This window comes from Notolabrus celidotus, chromosome 15 (genome assembly GCF_009762535.1).
Source record: "Notolabrus celidotus isolate fNotCel1 chromosome 15, fNotCel1.pri, whole genome shotgun sequence".
Lineage (NCBI taxonomy): Eukaryota > Metazoa > Chordata > Actinopteri > Labriformes > Labridae > Notolabrus > Notolabrus celidotus.
In genome coordinates this window covers 15,551,384-15,576,811 of record NC_048286.1, presented here as the reverse complement: position 1 = coordinate 15,576,811, position 25,428 = coordinate 15,551,384, and the positions used below count along the sequence as shown (strand labels likewise).

Here is a 25,428-nt window from a genome sequence, read left to right as displayed (position 1 = left end):
CTGGGTGTTTGTGTGTGCGTGTGTATGTGTGTTTGTGTGCATGTGCGTGCGTGTGTGTGTGTGTGTGCATGTGTGTGTGTGTGTGTGCCTGTGCGTGTGTGTGTGTGTGTGTGTGTGTGTGTGTGTGTGTGTGTGTGTGTGTGTATTGTAATGCATGTAATCATGTTGTGCTCTGTCATTTAGCAAACTCAGCAGCTAGAAATATGAAGCTGAGGCGGAATTGCCAAAAACTGCAGTTCCTAGAGTGGCCACTATACAGCCTGGTACAAAAATGGTTCTGGTCTCTATGGCTAATTCCTCTAATCATAACATTCATGCACAGATTTTACTATTTATTTGACCCACCAAAAGGCCTAAATTTGATGTATAGATAGGGAGTTGGTTGCTCAGAGCTCAGCTAATTCAGTCACTTAACTTAACCTCTTGGCTGTGTTTATGCTGTTGGTGCCACCAGGGGATTTTTCTTACAAGTATTAGACAAATAATGTGGCTGGCTGTGATTGATTTATTAGTGGTGCCCATACATGCAAAGTAAATATTTTTTATTTCTATTCCCAGTAGAGAAGACAGCAGGCCTTGATGATAAGAACCTTGGTTATCTGGAGCTAACTGCTACATGTTTGAAACAAGCGGCAACCTCCGGTCTAAAAATATGAGTCCAATGCGAAAATGCTAAAAACTGCAGTTCATCGAGGATCCACTTGAGGCTTGCTCCAGAAGTACCGGGAACCACATACACACCAATTCAAAAAAGCTGATCTTTACAGCAGAAATAAACATGTTTACAGCCTGGTACAAAAGACAAGTGTAGTCTGGATAGCTCATTTCTCGATCGGCACACACTATACGGGGAGTGAATTTTTTTCAAACGCGGCAATTTCAAAGATATTGAGACTACGAGTCTTCCAATGAGAGGCACAGATTGACAGGCGGGACCACTGTAGCTGCTGGCTAGGAGGCTCAAAGCCCGCCTCTTTACGTCACCATCACTCGACAACAGCAATATGGCTGCCGCCGCCGATTGGACTCAAAACAGTGCTTCAGAAGCAAATGGGTGACGTCACGGATACTACGTCCATATTTTAATACAGTCTATGGTTTGTAACCACTCACTCTAGCAGAGATTTGAGTTAGCAGTAATTCTGCTAAATTCTTCTTAGAGCATAGAATCTCATTCTGTGACAAACACAATAATTAGCTAGCATTTTAGCTGGCTAATGAAGTAGTCTAGAGCACAGACTGTTCATCAGCTCTTTAAACTTAGCATTTGTAAATATGTTGCTCCTGTCCAGCTTCACCTTTCTGTCAAAATATGGGAACTTTAGCTTAAAAAAAAAATGAAAAAAAGAAAGAACAAAAGGAGATATGTCCTAATGCCTGATCTGAGGCTCCAAACTGGCAAAAGATAAACTTGGTAATGTCACAGTGGCCAGTCCATTCTTTTTTATATCTATGGTTTGGCTAGTAGCCTCTCAGAATTAAATACAACTTTCTGAAGACAGACTCCAGCTGATACACAGACAAAAGAGCCAGGTATACTGATGTTAATTAATAAAAAAGCTAATGACTGTCATTTGACAATTACAGTTCAAATGAGAGGCACTCTCTTTTTTAGTCAGTTCTAATTTTGGCCTGTAAACAAAAGTTAAAATAGAAGCTGTCAACATAGCCAAGTAATACCTTCTATGAAAGCAAAAAAGGGTTGGTTGTAATCCTGTGGATTAATGGATTTGACAAGGGCATGTGCCTGGTGTAAGTAATAGAGGCCAGATTACATGCAGATAAGGCTGTTGAAGGGGGATCTGCAGGGGCTCAACCTTTTCACCGACAAAAATACTGCATGTGTCAGCAGAAATCACAGCAGCGACAAGCAGTGATATCACACTTTTTCAGGAGAATTTCTTGGATTAACAAAAAGGAAAAAGCTCATCCTGGCACCTTTTGTACTTTGATCAACTTATTTCGTAACAAATCAGAGACAGCCTCACATTTGAATGCAACTAGATTAACAGCAGCGATCAAATTCACAGCAAAAGTTGAGCGGATTTTCAGCACTGAAAGCACAAAGAGTGAAATATTGACAGATGGGAGAGCTGAAATCTTTTCCACATGCAAACCAAGAGAGATTGGTACACGTACAACCCAGTGCTCCCTTCACGCAGTTCATTCAAACAGCCAGAGAGGAGGAAAGGTTAGCTCTGGGTAAATCTGGACTAGATTAAAGAGGTCTCCCAACTCTTCCTCAAATGAAGCACCAGATAATCATATTAAGCATCATATGGACTTCTAGTATGCACTGTGACATCACTCTAAGCTGGTACAATAGTGGCATGTGCCAGCAGACTGTGGCCAAAGCAGTACACACACAGCCACACACATAAACACACACATATGACTGGACAAAGTGTACAGAGAGAGGGAGGGAGAGAGGGACAGAGAGAGGGACAGAGAGAGGGAGGGAGAGAGGGAGAGAGGGAGGGAGGGAGAGAGAGAGGGAGAGAGAGAGAGGGAGTGAGAGAGTGAGAGAGAGAGAGAGAGAGAGCAGCTTTTTATGCCAGCAGTGACTGTAATTGAAGCATATGTGTTCAGTCAAGTGAAACAGACTCACCGTGGCAAGCTCATCAAACTTTCCAAACAGCTCATTTAGCAGTTTAACCAGCTCCTGCGCTGTGCACTGCGAGGCAAGGCTGGTGAAACCCACAATGTCTGCAAACAGGATGCTGTAACGGAGAAAGAAGAAGAAATGTTTAAGTCAGTGTGTGTGAGATTTATCGCAGCATGTTACACAGTATGAAACAAATAAGATTATTGAATGTCTGATCAGATTAGCCTCCAGGAATTTGTTTAAATGACATTTAGGAAGCCTTAGCTAAAGTGAATTTGTACATTCTCTCTATATACAACGTTCGCAGCTTATTTATCAAACATTCAAATTAATGACCTCCAGCAGCAGATCAAATTAAAAAATAAATTAAAAAAAGGCTGACAGAGAAGTCTGTGCTCTTACACTGACTGGCAGCGCAGTCATGCAGAGAAACTCAAAATAGCTGCAAGAGCATTCTCCTGGGGATGAAGGTGGAGGCATGTCCTGTTAGGAGTTGGTCAGGAACTGTTCTAGGTTAATGCAACCATCATGGTGCTGTCACCGTCACCAGGTGAACTTGTTATCCTCTTTGAAAGGTGGTATGTAGGACTTAAAGTTCTTTGATTATAAAGCATTTTATTTTGAAGAAGAGCATCATAGAATCCTGAGTGTTTGTTTTGACAGGGTACTGATGTGGTCGGAAAAAAACTGCCAGAGACGAGGAGAAAAAATGGGAACTTTAATTGACAAGGCACCACTGAGCGTGTGAAAGCTGTTGAAGACTCGTGAACTCAAATGAGCAAACAGTCAAGTCGAGTTGAAATGAGTAGTCCTTTTGCATTACCTGTTCAAGGTGAGACTGTTATGCCTTGTCCTTAATGTGAAATGCATGGAGGAGTTCTGCAGCTAAGCCAACATCGGAGGCAAGACGGAGGAAAATCAACATCACTGTAAACAACAGAGCCAGCAGGATGGAACAGGGCTGTGTTTACGTGGGGGTTTCATTGTTTGTTTTCACATTGCACATCTTTTGCTTCTGCAGTGCCATAATGCGTTGTAAAATCACACACTGGGACACCAATATTTGATGCTGTTGTGTGGTTCAGTGTAAAAGTAAAAGGCATAGTGGTGGAGGAGCTGCATCACAGCATTGGGGTTTTTGGTGTGGAGTGTGTCCATACACAATACACTAGATGTGGCTAATTTGAGATCCACAAAAATGCTGATTCAGATCATTACAAATCAGTGGCAGCCGTCTTGGTTGTCTATGTTTATGCCTCTGAATTGGCCTCTTAATATTTAGAAAGTTTTAATAAGGCTGGCCTGGATCAAACCAAATGCAAATCTGTCAGGGGAACCAGTTACATATGCCAGTAAAATACCCATCAGCTTTCACATATTTCCGATTCTTGGCTAAGTTAGCATAGCTTACAAGCTCTTGCGTCACCCCGAGGGCAATGCTAGCCCTTAAGTCTTAGTTAAACACACATGCCTCCCTTCAGTTGCCTGGATCTTTGAATATGTTACCACAAATATCTCCCTCTGCGGTTTTATACTTTGAAAAACTTTAGCATTACACACAATTGTTGCACTATGATTCCTCGGGAATGTGAAAGATTGGATTTCAGGTGGGAAGATTTTTTTTCTCACTTTAGTTACGCTAAGCTTTTTTTTTTTTTTTTGCCGTATGTAATTTGTGTTAATTATCTGATTCATGTAGTCTCAGTTCTGTAGTTCCAAGTTCCAACTGAACAGAAGTCTATGTGTTGTCAACTGTAATGTCTTAATGAAGTCCTTCTGCCCCAGACAGACACCATGTTATCAAGCTGCATCAGTGCAGAGCAGGAACTTTTCTCATGAAGGATTTGCCCTGAGTGCTGGGTGTGAAGGGGATTAGTCATCAAACTCTGACTGTCCTGGACAACTTGCATGTCTTTGGCTCTCATGTGGGTTGGACTTTTCACAGTGTGACAGAGCGCTGGATCTTGAAAGGGAAGCTGCTAAATGTCAATTTGCTGTCTGGCAGATGCTGACATTATGAGTGGGAATTAAATCCTGTTCTTATGGATGTTGTTGTAGGTATTTCTCTGCTGCTGACAAATATCTGAAATGTTAAATTATTTTGTAGTGATTTAAGTGCAGTTTAAATTTTCTAGCATTCTGGAAATAATGGAAATGATGCTGTTATGTATTTCATGAGTGGACAAAATAAAACAGCGAATGACATATGGATGCAGACAAGCATTGTTGATGTGTGCAATCAATTACACAAAAATATAAAATAAAAATATATAAACCAATCCCTCAAACTAACATCGAAATTATTTTTCAGTCCTAATCCAGATGAGCCTAAACAATGTCTTGTAAATTGTATCAAATGAGCCACCATAAAAGTTAAACTGCTCTCCCCTGACGGTCCCACATCCTGTGTCGTTCTATTTAAAGGATCAAAATGTTAACTCAGACGAGCTTATCGAGTAATGATTTTCAAGGCCTCACCTGTGGTTATCATTGCCAGCTGGCAATGTGTATATGGGTTAAACAAGTGATTAGTGCATTGAAAATAGAAGTACTAAACTGTCAGGTCATTGTTTTTCTCCTTCCTGTCTGTCTCTTCGTGTGTGTTTGGGTGTGTCTGTGTCTGTAGGTGTAGCTGATCTGATACCTGGCTCATCTCCACACCTGGCTGTAGTCTACTCATGACCTTAGGCCTCAAGAGCTTGGGCCCTCCTTCCAATTGAACAGAAAAGGTCTTTACTTTTTCTTGGGGGGGGGGGGGGGGCAGCCGGTAGTCAAACCAGTGACCTCTGCGATGAGGATTATTTAGCTTTGGTAACAATGCTGTTTCAGATCTCTTCAAAAGAAAAATAAGCTTCATTCCATGTCTAGGGAAAGACACTGGCATCTGCTATTTTCTGGTTTAATGATATTCCACACATGTTTAAGGGTGATCAATGCTTTACTCTCCACGAGACTCTAGCAAATGTTTGATTTGATGTGTTTTTAAATATCTGATACTCGACACCTGTTAGCTGCAGACTGTGGCTATTCTGCAACTCTCATGATAACTGCTTGCCTTAAATTAATTTGCTTTGGATAAATCCTATCTTATCACAATGTAAAATACTTGGTTCTAATTTTTCAAAACCGCATTTATCCAAGTGATGGCAGGGCCAAACTGATCAAACAAATCAACATGTGAAAAAGGAGTCTGGCATATTTTTCCACTGCCTGTTGACACCGTGGCAAAAATCTAAGTTTCTGTCTCAAGCTGGTCTTGAGATTCTGCAAATAATGGTAGTCCTGGTAGTTCTGGGCACTTTGTCCAACGTAACGTTGAATGGAAGTGTTCAGTTTAATGTGAATTATTCAAAATAAGCAGGCTTGTGTTTTAACTTGAACATGAATTTAAATGTTCAGTTTCACAAAGAGGCCAATATGAATATGTTGCCTTTGAAGCAATATGAACAATATAATCTTTAAATCAATATTTTGTGTTAACATGTTTATGTCTTGAAAATGTATAGTTGACAGGTAGAAATGCTATTAAGAATCCTTTCAGGGTTAGACAAGACCTATCTGCTCCTTCAAGGTCCTACTCACCCTGTCAGGATTCTAGTTACCCGTTGACCTTATATTATACCCTAATTAACATCCTGCTCTTCTTTCATCACCAAACTATATCTTTTGAATTTTCTGCACAGAAGCCAAAATAAAGCTAGAGCGAGGATCCTCCATGTGACTGTGCAAGCAATGCAAAACAGCCGTGACATTCTGCAGGGAGCATCCCATTGGGAGCTTGCGCTCTGCTGTCCCATGACTTCACGTGAACTTCACCACACTCAGTGTTTACCGCATGTAAGCACATGGACAGCATTGTCTCCAACTTCATATGAAGCATGCACAGAGAGTGAGGCCTGTGCCCGGGCAGGAATTGCAGTTTTGTACAAACAAAATGTCTCAAATCCTGGCTCACAAAGATCCACATATTCAATGTCATCTTGTAATGGGGGCACCCTATGTGAACAAAGTGTAGCAGTGGTGAACAGTTTTGTGATCAGCATGTTATATGGGTCAAAAGATGGTACATTTCTGCCTGTTGATCTGCATATTCAGCTCAAAAGAATATTAATGATTTAGAATTTTGCCAACATGAGCAGCTTGTTACACTTTTTAGGAATATATTAAAAAAACAGAAGGTTAGGTGGTAATAAGTAACCATTTTTATGTGTGCTGGGGCAGGCACAATAAATCATAAAGACGAAAGAATACGAGTGTGAGCTCTACGCTGAGCATGCACTTACTACAAAAAAAAAAACACCTGAGGCTTATTTCTGACAACACAGGATTACTTTTGATGTCTGTCCAATAAATGATACTTTAAAAACCTGTGTTCAAAATGTACACATATAAATTACAATTGTCATTTTGCATTATCAGTCACCTAATTCATTAAACTGTAGATATCTGGCATGGTTACTGCTATTTTTTTTACACATCAGTGAGTTATATCATACTGAAGGCATCATGTTTTTATGAGTTGGAGTCCCGGAAAGCCCAGAGATCCCAGACTGTGAACTTCTGTAACAGATTTTGAACGTCTTCCAGCAAAACCGTCAAAACAAACCCTGCAGCGTCTTGGCAGCAGCTGGAAGTGTACTGTACCAGATTCACTGCTCAAGGTCGAAAACTGCTCATCCCCAACTCAACTCATCATCCACAGCACCACACCTCTAATGAGTAAGGCATATAATATGAACATAATTCTTCCCCTGGTAACCTGTACCTACCTAATATCTAATATTGTCAACCCCCCTCTCATCCTCATCCATTATTTCCTCTCCAATGGCACATTTTCGAGGAAAGTTATTCCCCCAATTATGCTTGGTTCCTGTTTCCCTCTGTGGGAGGAATTACTGTAGCTATTTTGGCAGACCTGATTTCAATTTAATCACGCATCGGAAGCACATGAGCTGCGTGCCAACTCAAGGGTTAACTCTGGATGGGCCCCTCTGGAGCTACAGTATGTGGATGGCGTATGTGCTGACATCAGGGTAATAAGGTGAGGTAGAACGGAGGAGTGTGCAAAGTGCTTACAGCAGATTTAAGAAGAGTAAACTTCCGACAACAACAATGAGCAAAGTAGGACAACCTAAAGATTGACATAAGTATTGATTTTACTGAAATCTCCTTCAGTGAAATCATTCATTTTTTTACAAAATCTTCTTAAGGGAACTTTAAGAGGGTGCTTAAATGGGCATTCTCAAGAACAGGTAGGAGGGGATACAACATCAGCCTCTAGATCAATACGTGTTTCAGCCATTGAAACACAAAACACCCTCCCCTGAGGGTAATCAGACCTCAGCTTGTGTCCCGTATCTACCTACTACTGCGAATTTCTTTAGGAGCCAGGTTCGGTTGTGTTATGCTGTTTTTTATGAGCCCTGCACATGTTATTAGGGTTTAAGCCATATCCACACTGGCTGCCTCTTTCTGCTACTTCTGAGGTTCCTTCTGCTATAACGTCTGTCCAATGATTTCTAGGTCCCACAGCAACCTTACAACCTTCATCTGTCTTTGACTTGCATAAACATTAAATTGAAGGGGCTGCCAAATTATAAAAATGAAATCAATTCAAAAGTTTTATTATTAAAAAGGAAAATAGCATGATGCATGCCTAAAATTCACACAAGTTTTCACGCTATTGTTCATTTGAAAAAGTAAATTGCTTTCCACAGGAGCAGAATATAAATTCATAAAATGTGGGCTTTTTCACCCCTTCATTGAGAGAGACAAGACAGTTGATGGAGTCAGAGACAGGGTATGACATGTGGGAAACTGGGCTAAGGATGGGAGTCAATATTCAAGGACTAAAGCCTCTGTAAATGGGAAGTGCTATTTAGCCACTAAGCTAAACAGGCACCCCTATAGTTGGTAGTCATAAAATGTGTCACTGTCCTTTGATTAGGAGTTTAAGAATGCTTCCAAAAATCTGTCAGTCACAATCATAGATTGTACAGAAGAAGTCAAAATGCAAACAGAGACTTTACCCATTCATTCAAGTTCTTGACTAGAGGGTTACTATGCTTTGATCCTTGATGACAAGTTGCAATTTTGGTGACTTGTCATAAAGCACACCCTGCATAAACATCAATTTATTATTAAAAGGATCATCCATCCATCCATCCATCAAATTTCCCCTGCTTATTTGTTCGTAGTTAGCAAGCTGACCCAGACAACCCTCTCCCGGGCAACTTTTTCCGGCTCCTCCAGGCAATCCCAGGCCAGATGGGATATACAGTCCCATAAGTAAGCTCTGCATCTACATCAGGGTCTCCCCCCAGTTGGATGTGCTAGGAAATCCTACAAAGTGAGGCATCCACTGGGCATATTCATCAGAAACTTAAACCACCTCAACTGTCTCCTTTCCATGGAAAGCCACCTAGCCATCTTTCCAAGAAAACTCACATGCAACCACATTCTTTCACTCACTACCAAAGCCCATGACAATTGGATATATAGGATCAAAATATACAAAATGAACATCATCCTGTAATGAAAAATAACTTATATATACAGCACCTGATTTCAGAAATTCCTATTTTTTCAACCTATTTTTTTCCCTTTTTTAGAGTCTCCCCCTGCTTGACAGTAAAAAAAAGAATGCAAGCTTGCAGCTCTTCTGTATTTGTTATGAACACATCTTTAACATTTTATGGTTGCAAATGAAAGTTCATATCAAGAGGAGCAGTAATATTCCAGATATTTAGTTAAACAAAATGTGCCATTGTAACTTTGAAATCATTGTTTTTATTTGTATTTATTCTTACTTTGTGGATAATTACTACAATACCCTTCTGGCTTGATTTTAATCAGTTTAAACACTATCCACTGTCTCAGAAAATAATGAAGAAAACTCTCATTACATTGAGCCGCACACTGTTTACTCTCTTATTACACCCCACCCATATCCCATAAATCATGTCAGCACCCAGTGTAGATCTCTCTCAGAAGGGTGGTGCTATCTGAAGCAGTTCAAGGCACAAAAGCAATCAGCACAGCTCCACTGAGATGTGTCCATATTTAACCACAGCGGGCGCGCACACACTCGTGATTATGCAACAAGAATTTAGTCTCCATTGCATTTAATCCCCTGTAGCAACTTAATCCCGAGGCTAAGCAAACTCTGCTCCTCAAGCTTCCCTGCTGCTCCGAGAACACAGAGAAAAGGAGGACGAGGGGAAGATACGAAAAAGCGATGATGGAAATGTTGATGAGCGTGATGAAAGAAACAATGCGGTGAGTAACCCAGCTGAAGTTGGTGATGACAGTGAGCACTGAAAAAGGCTGATTTATAAACTGAAGAGAAAAGAGCTCTGGTCATTATGCTTTCAAGCACTGTGTTTGCCAACAACGGGTCAAAGGTCAATCCCAGCCAACTACAGCTGCAGGTGTCAGAAGGCAAAGTGCAAAACCGATATGCACATCAGTGGATTCTAACTAAATGCTTCAGCTCAATTATTGTTAATTAGCAGTTCAGTGGCTCTTTTTCTGAGGGTTTCCATTTGATCATATGTCTACATTTCAACATCTAAGAGGAAATATTGTACGTTTACATCACTTATCTGATAGCTTTACCATGCAGAATAAGTTTCTAAATACATTACATGCAATTGGTTGAGGACAAAGGATTTGTTTTCTTAGCATAAACTACCCAGTTTGTATCAAATAAGCTCTTTCATGCTGCTTACAATTCTGTTTTTTAAACTTTAAAATTGCCAGACTTCAGCATATCTGTTGCACTGGGGTTGTCTACGTGGGATTATTATGTTTCTCATGTCAAGTGTCTGAAATGCTTCTATGCAGAATGTACAGTAGCAGCCTAAATCAAATAAACAGCATCAATACATTAGCTGTGCTTACTAACCCAAGACAAAACTGATTCACTTCTGGTTTGTTTGCTGGAAAGAGGTTGTGCCACAACATGCTAGGAAGGAGGGAGAGGATAATTGGAAGGCAAGAAGGAGGGGGTTTACCGAATCATGAAAAAAACAATTCTGTTTTAAATTGATTACAAAGTAACTGTGACTTCTCAAGAAGGCTTAACAGCTGGAAATGAAACAGTTCCCACTGTGAGAGAATTTGTTGGCCACTTTCTGAGGACTTGTTAGTCTTACATTGTAGTAAGGATTTAGTTGTGAGGTAGCTGTGAATCTGCAGTAAATTTGAAGGATTTATAGATTTAAGACACTGCTCCTGAACTGTTGGGGGCTTCGTAAAAGTGCATGACACTGGACACAGGATATTAGTGCTAGACAAATCCCTTCTGCATTTAGCATAACTTAATCTGTTTTCTCTGTTAAACCCTGGTTTACATCAGGGGTAACTCAGGTACGATGATTGACCCAGACTTTTTGGAGTTATGTCCTTGTTTTAGAATTTCTCCACCATAGTTTCAAAATCAGCCACCAAATTCACATGAATGGAAAGTGCAACTTCATGTTATCGCAGGGGTGGTAATCCAGTAATGATGATAAACAAATAAATGAAGAATTAATCCTTGATTATAATTGTAATAAATCAAATGTTTCAGGTTTTGCAGCTTAGGAGTTATTACAGTTTTAGTGAGGTCACTCTACCTTGTGTAGCCCTCAGTCCTTTCCACTCAACATGATTGGTTAAACATCCTGTGAGGAGTTTGTAACTGTTCATGAAACTAATACTGATGCCTCTTTGTGACCTACAACAGCAAACCAGATCATCAGCATGAAGACTGACTATTTATATTAAATTATTTTAATGTCTAAAACTGCTGCCAGGGGGGAGGTGGCAGACAGAGTGATTAACTTCAAGCAGCTGAAACAAATGTTTTTTTAACATTATAAATGCAGAGGTTCCTGATGAGTGATACTTTTTGTGGTTTAAAAAAAAGCAGGATGAGATTTTTTAAGTTTAATTTCAGTATGCACTGTAATGCATTAAGAATTTTTTTTGACACAACTTCAGCAGGAAAAAAACAATCTTGTGTTAGTGCTAAAAAGTTGTATCGGTTGTTGATTCACAGTTAGGAGAGTTTTTGTTATTTCTGGCCTTGTCTGCAGTTGTGTTGTTTTGATATGAGGATCCTACCTGACATTGTCATGGCGCTGGATGTAGATTTTGTGAAAGATCCTTTCTGGGGGCTTCAGGAAATCCTCTTTCATCTCCATAGCTACGTTCCTGGGCAACAGACTCATTAGCAGGCGCTCCTGGATGTGTGTGTATGCGTGTGTTAAGGAAAGAGAGGGGGAAAGATAGGACAAGTTCAAATTTACATTGACAGAGTCAAACACAGCAAAGTTATCACAGGACAAAGTGTTAGTAGGGATAGGAAATGTGCGAGACAAAAAGGCATGAAATCTAACAGAAAATGAATAATGTGAATAATGTGTCGATGTGACTCACAAGAGAGAGGGAAGGAGGGGGATGGAGAGGAGGAAAAATAGGGACACACATCTAATTTTAAGATCGTTTCAGCACAGGTGCCTGTACCTGTTTCTCGTTCTCGTCCTCCATGCGCAGTCTCTCTTCGATGCAGTTGCGCGCCTGCAGGAAGGCCTTCCTCTGGGCTCTTTCTGTCAGGATGCGCACAAACAGGCCTGACAGGTTGACACTGGTGAACAGCACTGTGTTGGCAACCAACTGCAAACAGAAGAAAAACACAACATATAGTCAGTCTTAAGAAGGTTCTTATTATATGTGGTTCACTTTATAATATCCTGAAAAAACTGCTAAATTCATCCTAATTTTTATGTAATAAATAATACATCAAAAAGGTGTTTTGACTGACATTGGTGGTTGTGTTTTGTCTGTCATTAACAGTTCATTCAATAATCAAAACTGACTCTAAAAGATTACCTTAGGAACTATTATATTTAAAGTACATACTATAGAGAACCATGAATTTCTAATCCCACACAGATTTCACTTTGTTATACCCCAAAATGATAATGTTTACAAGCTGAATCCACAGAACTAACACCCTATTGTGTTACAGATGGAACAGACTGTGGTGGGTCCTAATATTTCTCTATTTTGAAGTCTGTGACATTAAAACATTTGAGGATCCATGGCCCCGTTCATCCATCACAGCAGACGCACAGCAGCATGACTGCTATAACCTTGTGCAGGACACAAAGAAAAGTGTGTTTTTTTCTACTTCACTGAAGTCAGCTGGCTCTGACTTTGTACACAAACTGAACAAGGTCCTGTGTTCACCTCTAGACTGAGCACTAGCAGGCTGTCACCCTGCAAAGTAATTATGTATTCTTAAGAATAAAGGAATTCGTTCTCTTCTTATCCTGGGCCATTCATCATGAGTGTTTGTTACAAGTAGAGTCAACTATTGCGGCACATTTGACCTTGAGGAAAGCTATAACAAATAACACTTCCACTGTAAAGAATAAAGTGTAACTTCAATGTATTTATGAGCATCAAAAATATACTGTCAAAGCTTCATATGATATTCACGCCGCCTCTCGCGTTAAACAAACTTCTGTTGCCACAGACAGGCATGTTTCCCAGTGTGATGAATAATGGATTGCCTTGAAAAGACTGTTTCTGGCAGTAGCAGTCTCTCTTTGTGCTCAGCAGCAGAGCTGGCGAGCTACAACACGTTCACACGATGCTCAAGTTACTTTACAGCCTTCAGTTAGTGAATGTGGACCTGTGAGTGGAGTGGTGTAAAAACACTCACTCCTCTGTCTTCTTTGCCAAAACTGACCATCATGTATTCTAATAACTCGTTCTGCTCACTAGACTCTCGCACCACGAGAAAATGACAACCTTTATACTCAATTTTGTTATGTATAATAGTTGTTTTTAATGATTTTAAAGGTAGTTAATGCATACCTCTGGCATTGTATTGTTCAATCAGGGCTTTCAGATACAGCGATACTCTTACATAATGCAAATGGACAGCAAAATAAAAGACACACTGGGACTGAGTATATTGTTAATGACAGTTACAGTAGTTATTTTGTGTGGCTGTGTTTGTGATTTTACTGACTAAAATTTGTCAAGTGTTTTGCTTTCAAACATGCAAATCAAGTATTGTCTCTATAAGTTCATTCAATTGGGTTGAAAAAGGTCATTTAAGCCCTTTTATCATTTGTAAAGATACAATTTGGGTGTGAGCTTTTGAAAATGTACATTTTTTATATTTTAATTCAGAAAAAGAAGGTTAACTCTGAGCTGAAGCTAAGTTTGGTGTATTTGCAAGAACACAGGTTGACTATTAGCAAGTTGTGACATTATCAGTCAGTTATTTGGGCCGTTGATTATGAGCCTATAGTTGGGGATAGAAATGCATTTTTTCTGTTGAATGTTTTATACCACTGATGATTTATGAGAGTCAAATTGATTAAAAAAGGTTACATTGGTTTCTTATAACATCAATCTTCCTCACTCTAAGAAAAAAAAGTTGCATTATTAGCTCCATTAAATATCATCATAACATCATAGCTTTAGAGGTCTGAAAGGAAATGGAAAATTCTGGTTTCATTTGTGTTCACTGTTTATGAATCTAACCCTTCTTATAGTAGTAACTGAATAGGCCTGGTGTTAATTAAAAATAAATACCATGTAAAACATGTTCTGCCATTACCCTAAAGGACAACAACACTCCCATCTGAGCAGCTTGCAGCTTTAAAATAACCTATTTTTGAAGTTAAATTCTCCACAACTCCTGCCTCAGTCAAAGGGTACAGCAGGTAGACTGAGCCTTGAGAGCAGACAGCTCTGCAGCCTGAGTGCCTGGGACCTAGGTGGGTGGTTGGTGCAGGCCCAGGCTGCACGGGGTCATGCCACACGGCTCATCTCTAAGCTTAATGGATTAGCTATCTCTGGTAGTACAGCTAACACTGTCCTTCACATGGCTATGCAGGTATCACATAGCCTACATACAGAAGGGAAAACAATCTCCTCTGCAAATACCGCTGTCATCGACCGGGGGCGATGATGAACTGATCATATCTCAATTTCCAAGAAATGCACAATCTTCACGTCATGTGCTGCACTGAGGCTGAGGCAGAAATGTTCCATTACCCCTGGAGGGTTTGACTGATGTGACATATCTTCTCTCCTCACACCTGGTGACAGTCAGAAATATGAATGTGTGTGTGTGTGTGTGTGTGTGTGTGTGTGTGTGTGTGTGGTGTGTGTGTGTGTGTGTGTGTGTGTGTGTTTCAGCGTGACAGAAAAAGGTACAAAGATATAATGTACAGAGAGCACTGTACCAATTTCTATTTCAGCTCTTGGAACGGCATGCATGACTTTGCCCTCTTTTTCATAACTGAAGTATATAGTGAAGTGAGAGTGTTTATGAGTGTGTGTGTGTGTGTGTGTGTGTGTGTGTGTGTGTGTGTGTGTGTGTGTGTGTGTGTGTGTGTGTGTGTGTGTGTGTGTGTGTGTTTGTGTGTGTGTGTGCCCGCCCCTCTGTTTGCCCTACTTCTTGTGCTAGCAGGATGTCACTCTGCTTCTTCATTCCCAGACAGATCCTTTGGGGGCTGAATCACATCCACAGGGGAAAAAACAGGGGCATGCAGACTGCTTTGCTCATTCATTCCCCCCCTCTATGTTTGTTTGTTTATTTTCTTTATGAGTTTACAGGTATGCATCTGCACAGATATACAAATATTACTTAAGTGAGTTTAACTCAAACATACTGAATTACGTTTATCTGTGGTATTTTAAGTGTCTACATTGGGGAGAAAACTTGTTCAAGCAGAAATATTTCCCTTTGAGTTTGTCCACTACATGCCACTTCAAGTTCAGATCAAATTGCTCATTTAAATGATTTCTTATGGGTTTTTTTCTTGAGCGGGGTTCTGTTTTTGTAACAAAAACAGTTCTTGGCAGAATCACACTTGTGTCAAATTTGATCAAAGCCTGAGCAAATCCCATCAAGTCTAACCATGGGTAGCTGTCCTTGGTGCTGAACTGGATTCTCAAGTGTTTCTCCGTATCAGCCCCTTTCTGTGTCATTATACTCTATGTTTCTGTAGGTTAAGTTTAAATAATGACATATAGAGGTATAGTAATAGAAAAAAAACATTTTCAAAAATCAATATAGCACATATACGTACCGTTCTCCATAGTTTCTGTGTCTTCACTGTGACAGAAGTAGCAGTCACAATCAAGTGCGAGATGGACACCATTATTCCCAGCAGCACAGCCAGCAGAGTCCGCACAGGTAGGAGCGCATAGGCGACGAAGGTGACCAGGATGAGCTGCCACATGCCCTGCTCCGGGGACTCCGGCGGCTCCATCCCCATCGCACCCAGCGAGAAAGGGCAGCAGAGGAAAGAGAAGGTGAAGCCGAAGAGCAGCGTCAGGTTGACGATCTGCTGGAGCTGAGTCACCTGCAGGTACTTCACGTTGGTTACGATGAAGAGGGACACGAAGATGACACAGTGCACCGGATGGGACCCCTTGGAGATGGTGAGGCTGGGGCCGGACAGCAACTCCACCACGGCCAGTGTGGAGGACATGAAGATGAGCACGGCCAGGGCTTTTAAGGTGGAGGTCTGCTCCAGCTTCAGGTTGTAGTTCTGGAAGAGGGACTCGAGCTCCTTGCAGTCGAACTCGTCCTCGCACACAATGGTGGTCAGAGGGACGCCCGGTGGACAGTGACTTCTCTTCCGCCTGGTTTTGACTTTCTGAAACGGTATTTCCTCCATGTCAGTGCCATTCATAAACTGAATACCTGCTCACAGCCTCGGGTCAAACGGAACACACCGGATCCCGGAGCAAACGGTGGGGAAAAGACGCGCACAAACAGCACAGCAGTCTGGAGGCAGAGCGTCCCGGATCGCCTGTAGACTGACCGGTGGCTACAGACGCGCTCCACACACTATCCACAGGTTGAATTGTGCTTTTCAGAGAGCTCACCTTCCATACACAGCTTCATTTCTCTTCTTTTATTCGCGCTTGCAAAAGAAACCTCTCAAATTTTACGCGTTCGCCTCAAGGAGAGCAGCTCACACGACGTCTAAAAGCTTTTTTTTTGCGGGGCTCAGATAGGATCACGCCTGCGCATTATGAGGTGAAGATAAGACAGGTCTCAGCTACTCAACGCACAGTCAAGACGATTTGACTGTGAGCTGCAGAGCTCCCTTTTCACAGAGCAGTACATACATCATCCGTAATGGCAATGTTCTTTTTTTCCACCTACACATGGCATGTTTCCATCATTACAGCCTGCCTAATTTAATTTTTCTAACATCAATTCATTCAATTATGCTCTTCATTTTCCTGCCTTCATCCCTTAAATACACGAGAGGAGAAAAGAAGCAGAATTAAAAGATTTAGTTAATATAATACAGTATTTGAATTCTATCAGACCCTGATTCATGAAATTCTCACAACAGATTCTCCCAATCTGGCAGCTTTACTGTGTTTGCCTGGCACACACATGGGATAGCAACATGCCTGCATGCTATTCATCATCCTCATATGATTTCTGTGTTTGCCAGAGAGGCAGCCACCCTCACCACCACCCCCAGCACCCACTTGGCATTCAGAGGGTTGTGTCTCATTCATTATCAGGGGAACATTAGTCATCCGTCACAAGCTGCCGTTGCCATGACCCGTCAGTGCCAGGGAGAGGGTGTAAAGAAAGTGAAGGATGGGCGACCCATGCCAAAGTCCAGCACTCTAACCATGCTACCCTGGACACTCACATGCGTCCTGGTCCACTCTCTCTCTTTCTATTACTCTCTCAGTAAGTATTCCAGCTCACACAGATATAACCCAGCTTTTGAACGAGTGAAAATACAGTGTGACAGGTAAACAAAGAGAGACAAATGGATGGGGTGTAGTAGAAATAGAAACAGAGAAGTAAAGTATATTTGGCAGGAGACCAAATTCATACACCAAAAAAAGAAGCAGTGCTCTATAAAAGATCTGTCTGACTGTGGAGGAGCATCAAAGAGAGTGCTTTATGAGGGAGAGAAAAAAAGTTACTACGTGTCTCTTCAGGGGTAAAAAAAATAAAAGCTCATGTATTTTGATGCTGTATTGGAGCAGAAATAATGAGTCAGTGAACTGATAAGACTAAATAAATGGGATAATTTGACAATTTGTGATTCTTTTGTGTCAATCATCAAGAAAAAAATACAACATCTTCTCTGATTCGCTTTTCAATTCTGAAAAATCAACGCCTTTCTGTGGTTTGCGTTTATCCAAGTTCAACACCTTTTAGTTTTTCCCCTTTCCTCCTGGAATTTATTGAGTAATTCTGATTCTGATTTTTTCACAGTGAAGATGTTACCCTACAGGTTTTGTAACAGATATCTTTGGCAGATACATCACCTTTTCTCACATTTGCTAGACCAAACAATTTCTTAAAAATAATGAATTATATAACTTGGGAATTAAAGGTACATACCCAATTAAAGGTCCTCTGAGGAGCTTTTAGCTGGTTATGAAACAGATTGAAAATTAGAGTGATACCTCTTTATGACTCTGATTAAGTATTAACACATATAAATCACAGCCAGGGGGTAGGTGTCACACAAGGTGCAAACAGCACACTGCTGAAACATGCATTATTTACATTTTCCATAACAAAAATATACAGTGAGTGATATCTTTTGCTGTTAATAGCAGCTTTAAATGCCAAATAACCATCACGGTATAACACAAATAACAAAGTTTAGTGTGTTTGTTGTAAGCCAGGAGACATCCAGCAATCATATAGAAAACATCACCTGACTCCACAAGGTCTAACTCAATGGTAGACGAGCTGTGTCCTTCCTTTTCTTTTAGTGAGGAGCATATATTCAGGTTTATTTAAAGCTGTACTTGATAAAAAGCCACAAATTAAAAAAATGTTTGCTGCTACACTGAATGACTTGACAGGATTCATCCTATTGTTGATTTACCCCCCCCCCCCCCCCCCCCCCCCCCCCCCCCCCCCCCCCCCCCCTTCTTCTGCCTGGCAGTCTCACTCCTCTGTGCTATCTGTCTCTGCTCCTCAGAGAGGACAATGTGGGACACAGGATGTAGGACATGATGCTTTTAGGTTGATACTCGCGTCTCCTTTGACTAGACTTAAAGCTCCCATGAGGAGTTGTTCGCTGGCTGTGATACAGACTGAAATTTATACTGATGCCTCTATATGACCTCTAAGAGCAAATGACCACCAGCATCAAGACTGACAGTTTCTCTATTGTAAATCTGAATGGGCAGACCAGATGATTGACTGCTGAAGAAACAGCTGTCTTCTAACAGCAAACATCTTATATGGGTGACACATTTGGTTTTTAAAAGAAAGCAAGATGAGATCCTTTTTCAGAAAAGTATACCATTCCATGTCCAGAACAAGATGAGCAAAGATATCACCAAACAGAACATTTCTCACCAGAGCTTTAATCAGACCACACATCAACACTGCTGTGTAACGCTAGTGTGCCTGTCAGTGATACTGTACAGGGATGCTGTAACAAGCCACAGGCTGTCACAAAATAGATTTTGAAATCAAACAAAGTGTCATTACTTATAGTCTGTCAACCCCAGAGTAATTAATCTGCCATTGATTCCCTGTCATTGCCTTAATCAATATTTCAATGTTCCTTGTGTTGCAGCTCCTAAATTAATCTAAATAATGAGCACTGCTGTTTTTCAATTCTGCAAGACATGGCACATTCCTTTGATGCAAATGTCAGACTGTGCATCAAACAAGATGAAAATCTGACATTCAAACTGCCATTTATGTATCTGCACATGCAGGTTTGGACTCTTTTTGGAATGCAAATGATTGACAAATGGTTTCTTTGCATATGTGTGAAGGTGTGCAGTATTTTCCAGGAGGACTTCCTGGCCTGTTTGTGTACAGGAAAATTGGAGCTGCAAGGATGAGAGCAGAGACATGGTACAGTATAAAGGTGTAATTCCCTCCGCTTCTGATGGCTTCAGGTGTAAGTGCACAGTCACACTCTGCTAACCCTCATCTTGTGAGAACAAAGAGAGGTCTTATGGGAGTTCACGCCACAAAGCTTCACTCCAAGGGCATTCGGACAAGGAGACAGAATCCTGCTCCTCACTGCATGCCGCTCTGCTGAAAATCATCTTCAATTCCTCCATGTGCGCTTTCTATTTCTGGCTTTCATCACACCCATAAAACCCTCTCTGAGTGAAAGACATGAAACAGCCAAGCAGCTGAAATCATGTAAAACATCTGATTATGTATCCGACATATTTACATCCCAAAATGGCAAAGTGAATAACAGCTTGATGACTCAACAGCTTGAGATTTCTGGAGCAATTAAAATCTTCTCTGCCACATGTCAGCTGTATAGCTTCTTTCCAAAAGCTGATCTATAGCACATAAATGATCTTAGCAAGCTTGCTACTGAATGTGTTTCATGTCGGGCCTTTGGTCATGTCTCAAACATGGATTCTGTTGTCTGGAAGACTCTCCTGCAAAATGCTTGCAAAAGATTAACACAGCCTTTTAATTCTACAAACAGCAGGATGTCTCTCCATCTGGAGGTTGATTTGGAAGGGAGAAGCTTGACAAGAAAAAAAGCAGATGAACAAAAAACTCTCTAAAATAATTCTGGTGTTATTGCCTCCTTTTAAAATGTGCTTTACACTCGCTGTCATCAAGTGATCATTTGTAACCGAGGCTCAGCAGCTGCAAGTCCCACCAGTGTCCAGATGTGTTAGCGGGTCTTATAATCAGACACATTGGCTCAACCAGCAAATTATACAGCACAGTCAGACCCAAGGGGGACTGACAATGCATGTTGTGAATTAGCTAATGTCAGCCTTAATTAAAAAGTGCTAAGAAAAAAAAAACACCTTTTCTCACATTTGTCACTCAGGTGTGCTGCTCCTGGATTTTCAGAGAAACAGCTACATTGGGAAGCTAGGGAACCTAGGAAAATATGAGAGTTATATTCATGGTATTCACTTATATTGCTTTCACAACATGGTGACAAATCTGTTTCTTTTCCTTTGCTTATGAAACATAAACAGAAATATTAATCAAATATGGCCACAAGTCACATATTTTTCACATAAACTTAAAAGAAATGAGCCAAAATCCCGCCTTGAGCAGGACCCGTCACAGCTCCATTTGTCAAGGCTGAAAACACAACACACACATAATTACCAAATCAAAACTGGACTCAGGGAAAAAAATCTATGAGCTTATCACTCATTCAGCACAGAGAGTGATTGGTCCCCGCTCCAGAACACATCCACAGATAAATGAAGACTCCTTGATACCCGATGAATCCACGATTCGTACACGATTCATCTGTTGTTGCACTATACAGCTCACTGACATCAAGGTCCGTGTACAGGTTTGGATTGTATTCTAAAGAGATCCCTAGAGACATTTTGATGTTAGTCAGAAAATTATTTTGAAAGATATGAATAAGAAAAAGATGACACGTTATGGCTTGTTATTTGTACTGGTGGCTTTTCTTCGCTGTTAACATGCAGTGGGTTTTGTTCAAAGTTTTAAATCTGCCTTGTTTCTAGCATCATTACTATTTACAGCTCATGTGAAGAGTTTCAAACTGGTAATGAAACAGAATTAAATCAAGAGTGATATTACATACCACTGTGTCCAGAAAGGGCACCAAAATCAACACATACAATTTTGTCCACAGGGGCCCCCAAAACTGACACATACAGAAAGTCCCTCATAGGAGCTTTAAAAAATTACTTTTCTTCATCAAACACGTAGATATAAAAATTTTGAATCGTTTTCAATTGGGATCAGTGTACTTAAAGGATATATATATATATTTTATTTATTTTTTTTAAGTTATATTTTGGGACTTTTATCCCTTTTCCAGAGAGGAGAAGACAGTGGATGGAGCTAGAATATGGGAGAGATTGCGGGGGAATAACATGCAGGAAAGTGGCCACAGGGTGGAATCGAACCCGGGCTGCCGACTATATGGGCACGCAATTTAACCATTGACTAAATCTGCACCCTTGGAAGGATAATTTAAGAAGCATAAAGTTTAAGATAATAGTTTAAAAGAGAGAAACAACACTGAACAGCTTTGATCTTGGATGTCTTATGTACGACTTAATTTTTTGTAATCTTTCTACCCAATAAAAAATAAAAAGAGGTGGAAACCACAGAGGTCTGTGGGAAATGAAATCCTGTGTGTATGTAGGCATTAAAGGTACCAACAATCAACATAAACAGAAGCTAGGTTTATATCTTTATGGGTTATTTATCCCTTATAAAGAGCACTGATAACCACTGACGCAAAGCAGAGTGATACCAAAGTTTATGAAGAACCATGGGGCAAAATATGGTGTCCTGAGGTGATGGGTATGAGAAAATCTATAAAAAGAAAGACAGAAAAAAACTAAAAGTTAAAATGCCTTTTTTTTTTAAACCAACAAGTTTTAAAGATAGAACATGATTAAAAAGTATTTCTCTAATTTGTTTTGGCATCCAGCCTTCCCCGGGAAATTACAGATACATGTGGTAAACAGAACTCATACACAAAGGCTGAATGAATCCACAGGTGTAAGCGATTAGCAATCAGAGTCCACCAGTCTGAACAAGAGATCACTTTAGCCTCTCCCTGTCAGGTAAGCTCATAAGGTCACTAAGGGTCAGTCTTCAAAGAAATAAATCCAAAGGTCGGCCACAGGAAGCTTCTCAAGATAAAGGATATTTTTAAATAGAGAAAAGCTAAACTGAAAATCCCAGTGTCATAGTGTGTGTTTATAAATAAACATATCTTTTAATATACAATACAAGTAAAGAAATACTTATTTCCCACTATAATAGGCTACGCCTTACAGGAAATAAGTCAGAGCTAAATCCTCATATAGGCCAGGGTATTTGGCTACTCTTAATTTGAAAATCCAGATATGGGTAACTTTTTCTAAATATGAGAGCCTATTTTTTTCCTGTTTTTATTTTCTAGATATGATACTAAGTTTTTTTAAACATCTAAATAAAAAAAATTAATAATAATCTAATTGAAAGGTAGAAACAAAGAATAAGCATCAAATGTTCTCCTGAGGCAGTACCTTCCTTCCCCTGAACATTATACATGATATTATCCTGTTTTCTCACATGACAGCTGGCTGATTGCAACCTTTGCTTATCAACCTACACATCCCAGGGACTCGTTCAGCATCTCCATTACAGACAACACCACCCCTCTAATCTTCCACTCACATCAGCATTGCTAATAAGCCCTGCTGCCAGAGTATACTGTGTATGGACACATTTATATCAGGAGCAGAGCAGGATGGGAAGAAGCCTCTAGTGCATTCGTTTCTCTTTATTAAGGTTTAGATTACTTTGAGGATGCTTTCTGTGCAATAACTGGATATTCTGATGCTAACAGGTAAACAACAACAGGTTTATTATTTTAAAGCAGTGTACTGTAAACTCAGATTTAAAAGGTGCAGACTACCATGGGTCAAAAAAATGAAGAAGCAAGGTCAGAAGCTTGTTTATAAAGACAAGAGGTAACAACTACGCCTGTTGCGCATGTGTGTGTGTTGGTTTGCAAGCTTATAATGGATCAATAGCCATCAGGTGCATGAGATTCAAGTGTGGCACCCTCCCCATTGTAAAATCCTCTTAAAGCTCCTGATAGTTCAAGTAATCTGGGAGAGGCAATGTGTGAGTGTGTGAGTGTGTGTGCATGTGTGTGTGCGTTGGTGTGTTTGTGTATTTGCGTCCAATCCATGTGCGGTGTCTCCTCCCACAGAGGCTGTCTCTGAAGGTATCACGTGCCCTGCTGAATTTTAGCGTTACAAGTGTTCACCGTGCAGTATATAGGAGGAAGGGGAAGAGAGAGAGAGAGAAGGAGAGAGAGAGAGAGAGAGAGAGAGAGAGAGAGAGAGAGAGAGAGAGAGAGAGAGAGAGAGAGAGAGAGAGAGAGAGAAATGGAGGTAAAACAAAATAGCTGCCTGTGATCAAGATTAAAACTTCACTGAAATGATTACTCATTAGAACTTTGGTCACTATTGCTATACTTCTGAAATTTGGGCATGTTGTGATATATTTACAATGCAGTCCTATCAGGGAAAAATCAAGTCTAAGCAAAATTGTGTTTGCCCAAGTATGCAGTCAGTGTATGTTGGGTTATAATTTTTTCTCTGATTTATTTTCACCAATGAGAATGATGGCCATGACTATGAAAATATACACAGTATTTAATCTTTTTCAAACTACTAGAGTCTTTCAGCGCATTGTTTTTTCAGCGCATCTGGCCCCCAAAATTTCTGGTTGGTTTGGTCTTACTTCTCTCCCCAGCAAGGTTGTTTGAGCTTCCTGGTGGCTTTAAGCTAACCTACAAAGTTAGTGAATCAATCTACCTAGCATACATAGCAGAGCATTTATCAACTTAATGAACCTGTGTGCAGAGTTTAAGAGTATCTATAATCGGAAATGAAATGAAAAGATGCTTGTTATTACTATAAATAAGAAGGCAGGAAGGTTATAAGTTACCTATAAATGAGTCCTCAGAATGAGCTCTTCATATTATCAACAGAAGGCTTTGATTGTAGTAGGAGGTAAGTGCTGGCATAGTTTTTCCTACACAGTTTTTACCTGAAAATAAAACTGACAAAATAATGTTGTTTTTAGTATAAATTAGTTTAGCAGTTGGTGGAGACCAAAATAGAGCAAGAAGAAAGTAAATATACCAAGAAAAATGGAGATGACTATTCTCTTATTTACAGACAGCCATACAATGAATGAGTAGTTCAGGTGAGGTCATCTTAACAGTTGGAAACCAGTGGGAAAGACTGATGCTAAAGATGAACAGGTCATTGAATATCAAGGACACAAGCAGTGTTAGGCAGACAGAGACTGGGCTCTCATGTTTACCCCGTGCTGCTGTTCTCATAGGAGCCAAATAGTTCTCTAGGTGAGGCAAGGCATGTGATCAATAACCAGGAGAAATTGGCCACTGGCCTTGATCCTAATTAGTGGAGAGTTAGAGCAGATTAGCTCACACCTGAGACCCTACCTTAGCCTTTCTCAAAAAACAAGTCACTAATTATCAGGGTACCTAGAAGCAAAAGACACCTTAGTCAGGTTATAAAATCCTTCCCTCTGAAGACCAAAAATAAAGTGACAAAAATACACTGCATGGTGGGTATTTCAAACGGGGGGGTGATTAGTGACATGAACCTTTCAAATAAAGACAGTTTTTATGGCAACGGACAGATTAACTGTAAACCTTTGTTATCACAGCCAAGTCTGTTAAAAACACAGTTCAGGGAAAGGTTAGAGAGAAGAGGTCATGAGGAGATTAGTATGTGTTTCTAGAACTGTGTATACGTAATATCTGTGTGTGTGTGTGTGTGTGTGTGTGTGTGTGTGTGTGTGTGTGTGTGTGTGTGTGTGTGTGTGTGTGTGTGTGTGTGTGTGTGGGTGTGTGTGTGCACAAGATTGCTCGCATGTGAGACAAGCCCACTCAGTCACCACTCAAGTGTTGCAAATCGACAGTTGCTAAAAAAAAGAAGATACTAACTAAAGGCCTCTTTTGTTCTGTTTTCCTAAGTTTAATGTGAGGTAATTCAAAATAATTTATTACAGGTTTTTATATTATTATAATCTGAAATTGATTCTGGTTTTACATGCCATCTGATGAAATGAGGAGATATAATATTTACAAGGGAGAGCCCTTGTTAAGATTATTTATTTAACCTTAAACTGAATTTTTGGCATGACTACTATCACACCATTACATTTATACCCTGACACCAGTTATCTTATCAATGAAGAACCATTTTATTAATCAAACAGAAATAAAATAGTTCATTAACATGGAGTTTTATCTGTTAAATTATTTTAG

General features: G+C 40.2%; 1 protein-coding gene across 1 annotated transcript in view; it reads right to left on the bottom strand.

Annotated features, from left to right (window-relative positions):
* LOC117826231 (adenylate cyclase type 1-like) overlaps window positions 1-16,317 on the bottom strand; it is a 44,741-nt gene extending 28,424 nt beyond the window's left edge. Inside the window, 4 exon segments of the mRNA XM_034702160.1 lie at window positions 2,609-2,720; window positions 11,714-11,832; window positions 12,116-12,265; window positions 15,709-16,317. Coding sequence (XP_034558051.1) covers window positions 2,609-2,720; window positions 11,714-11,832; window positions 12,116-12,265; window positions 15,709-16,317 — 990 coding nt within the window.
* Between the last annotated feature and the right edge of the window lie 9,111 nt (window positions 16,318-25,428).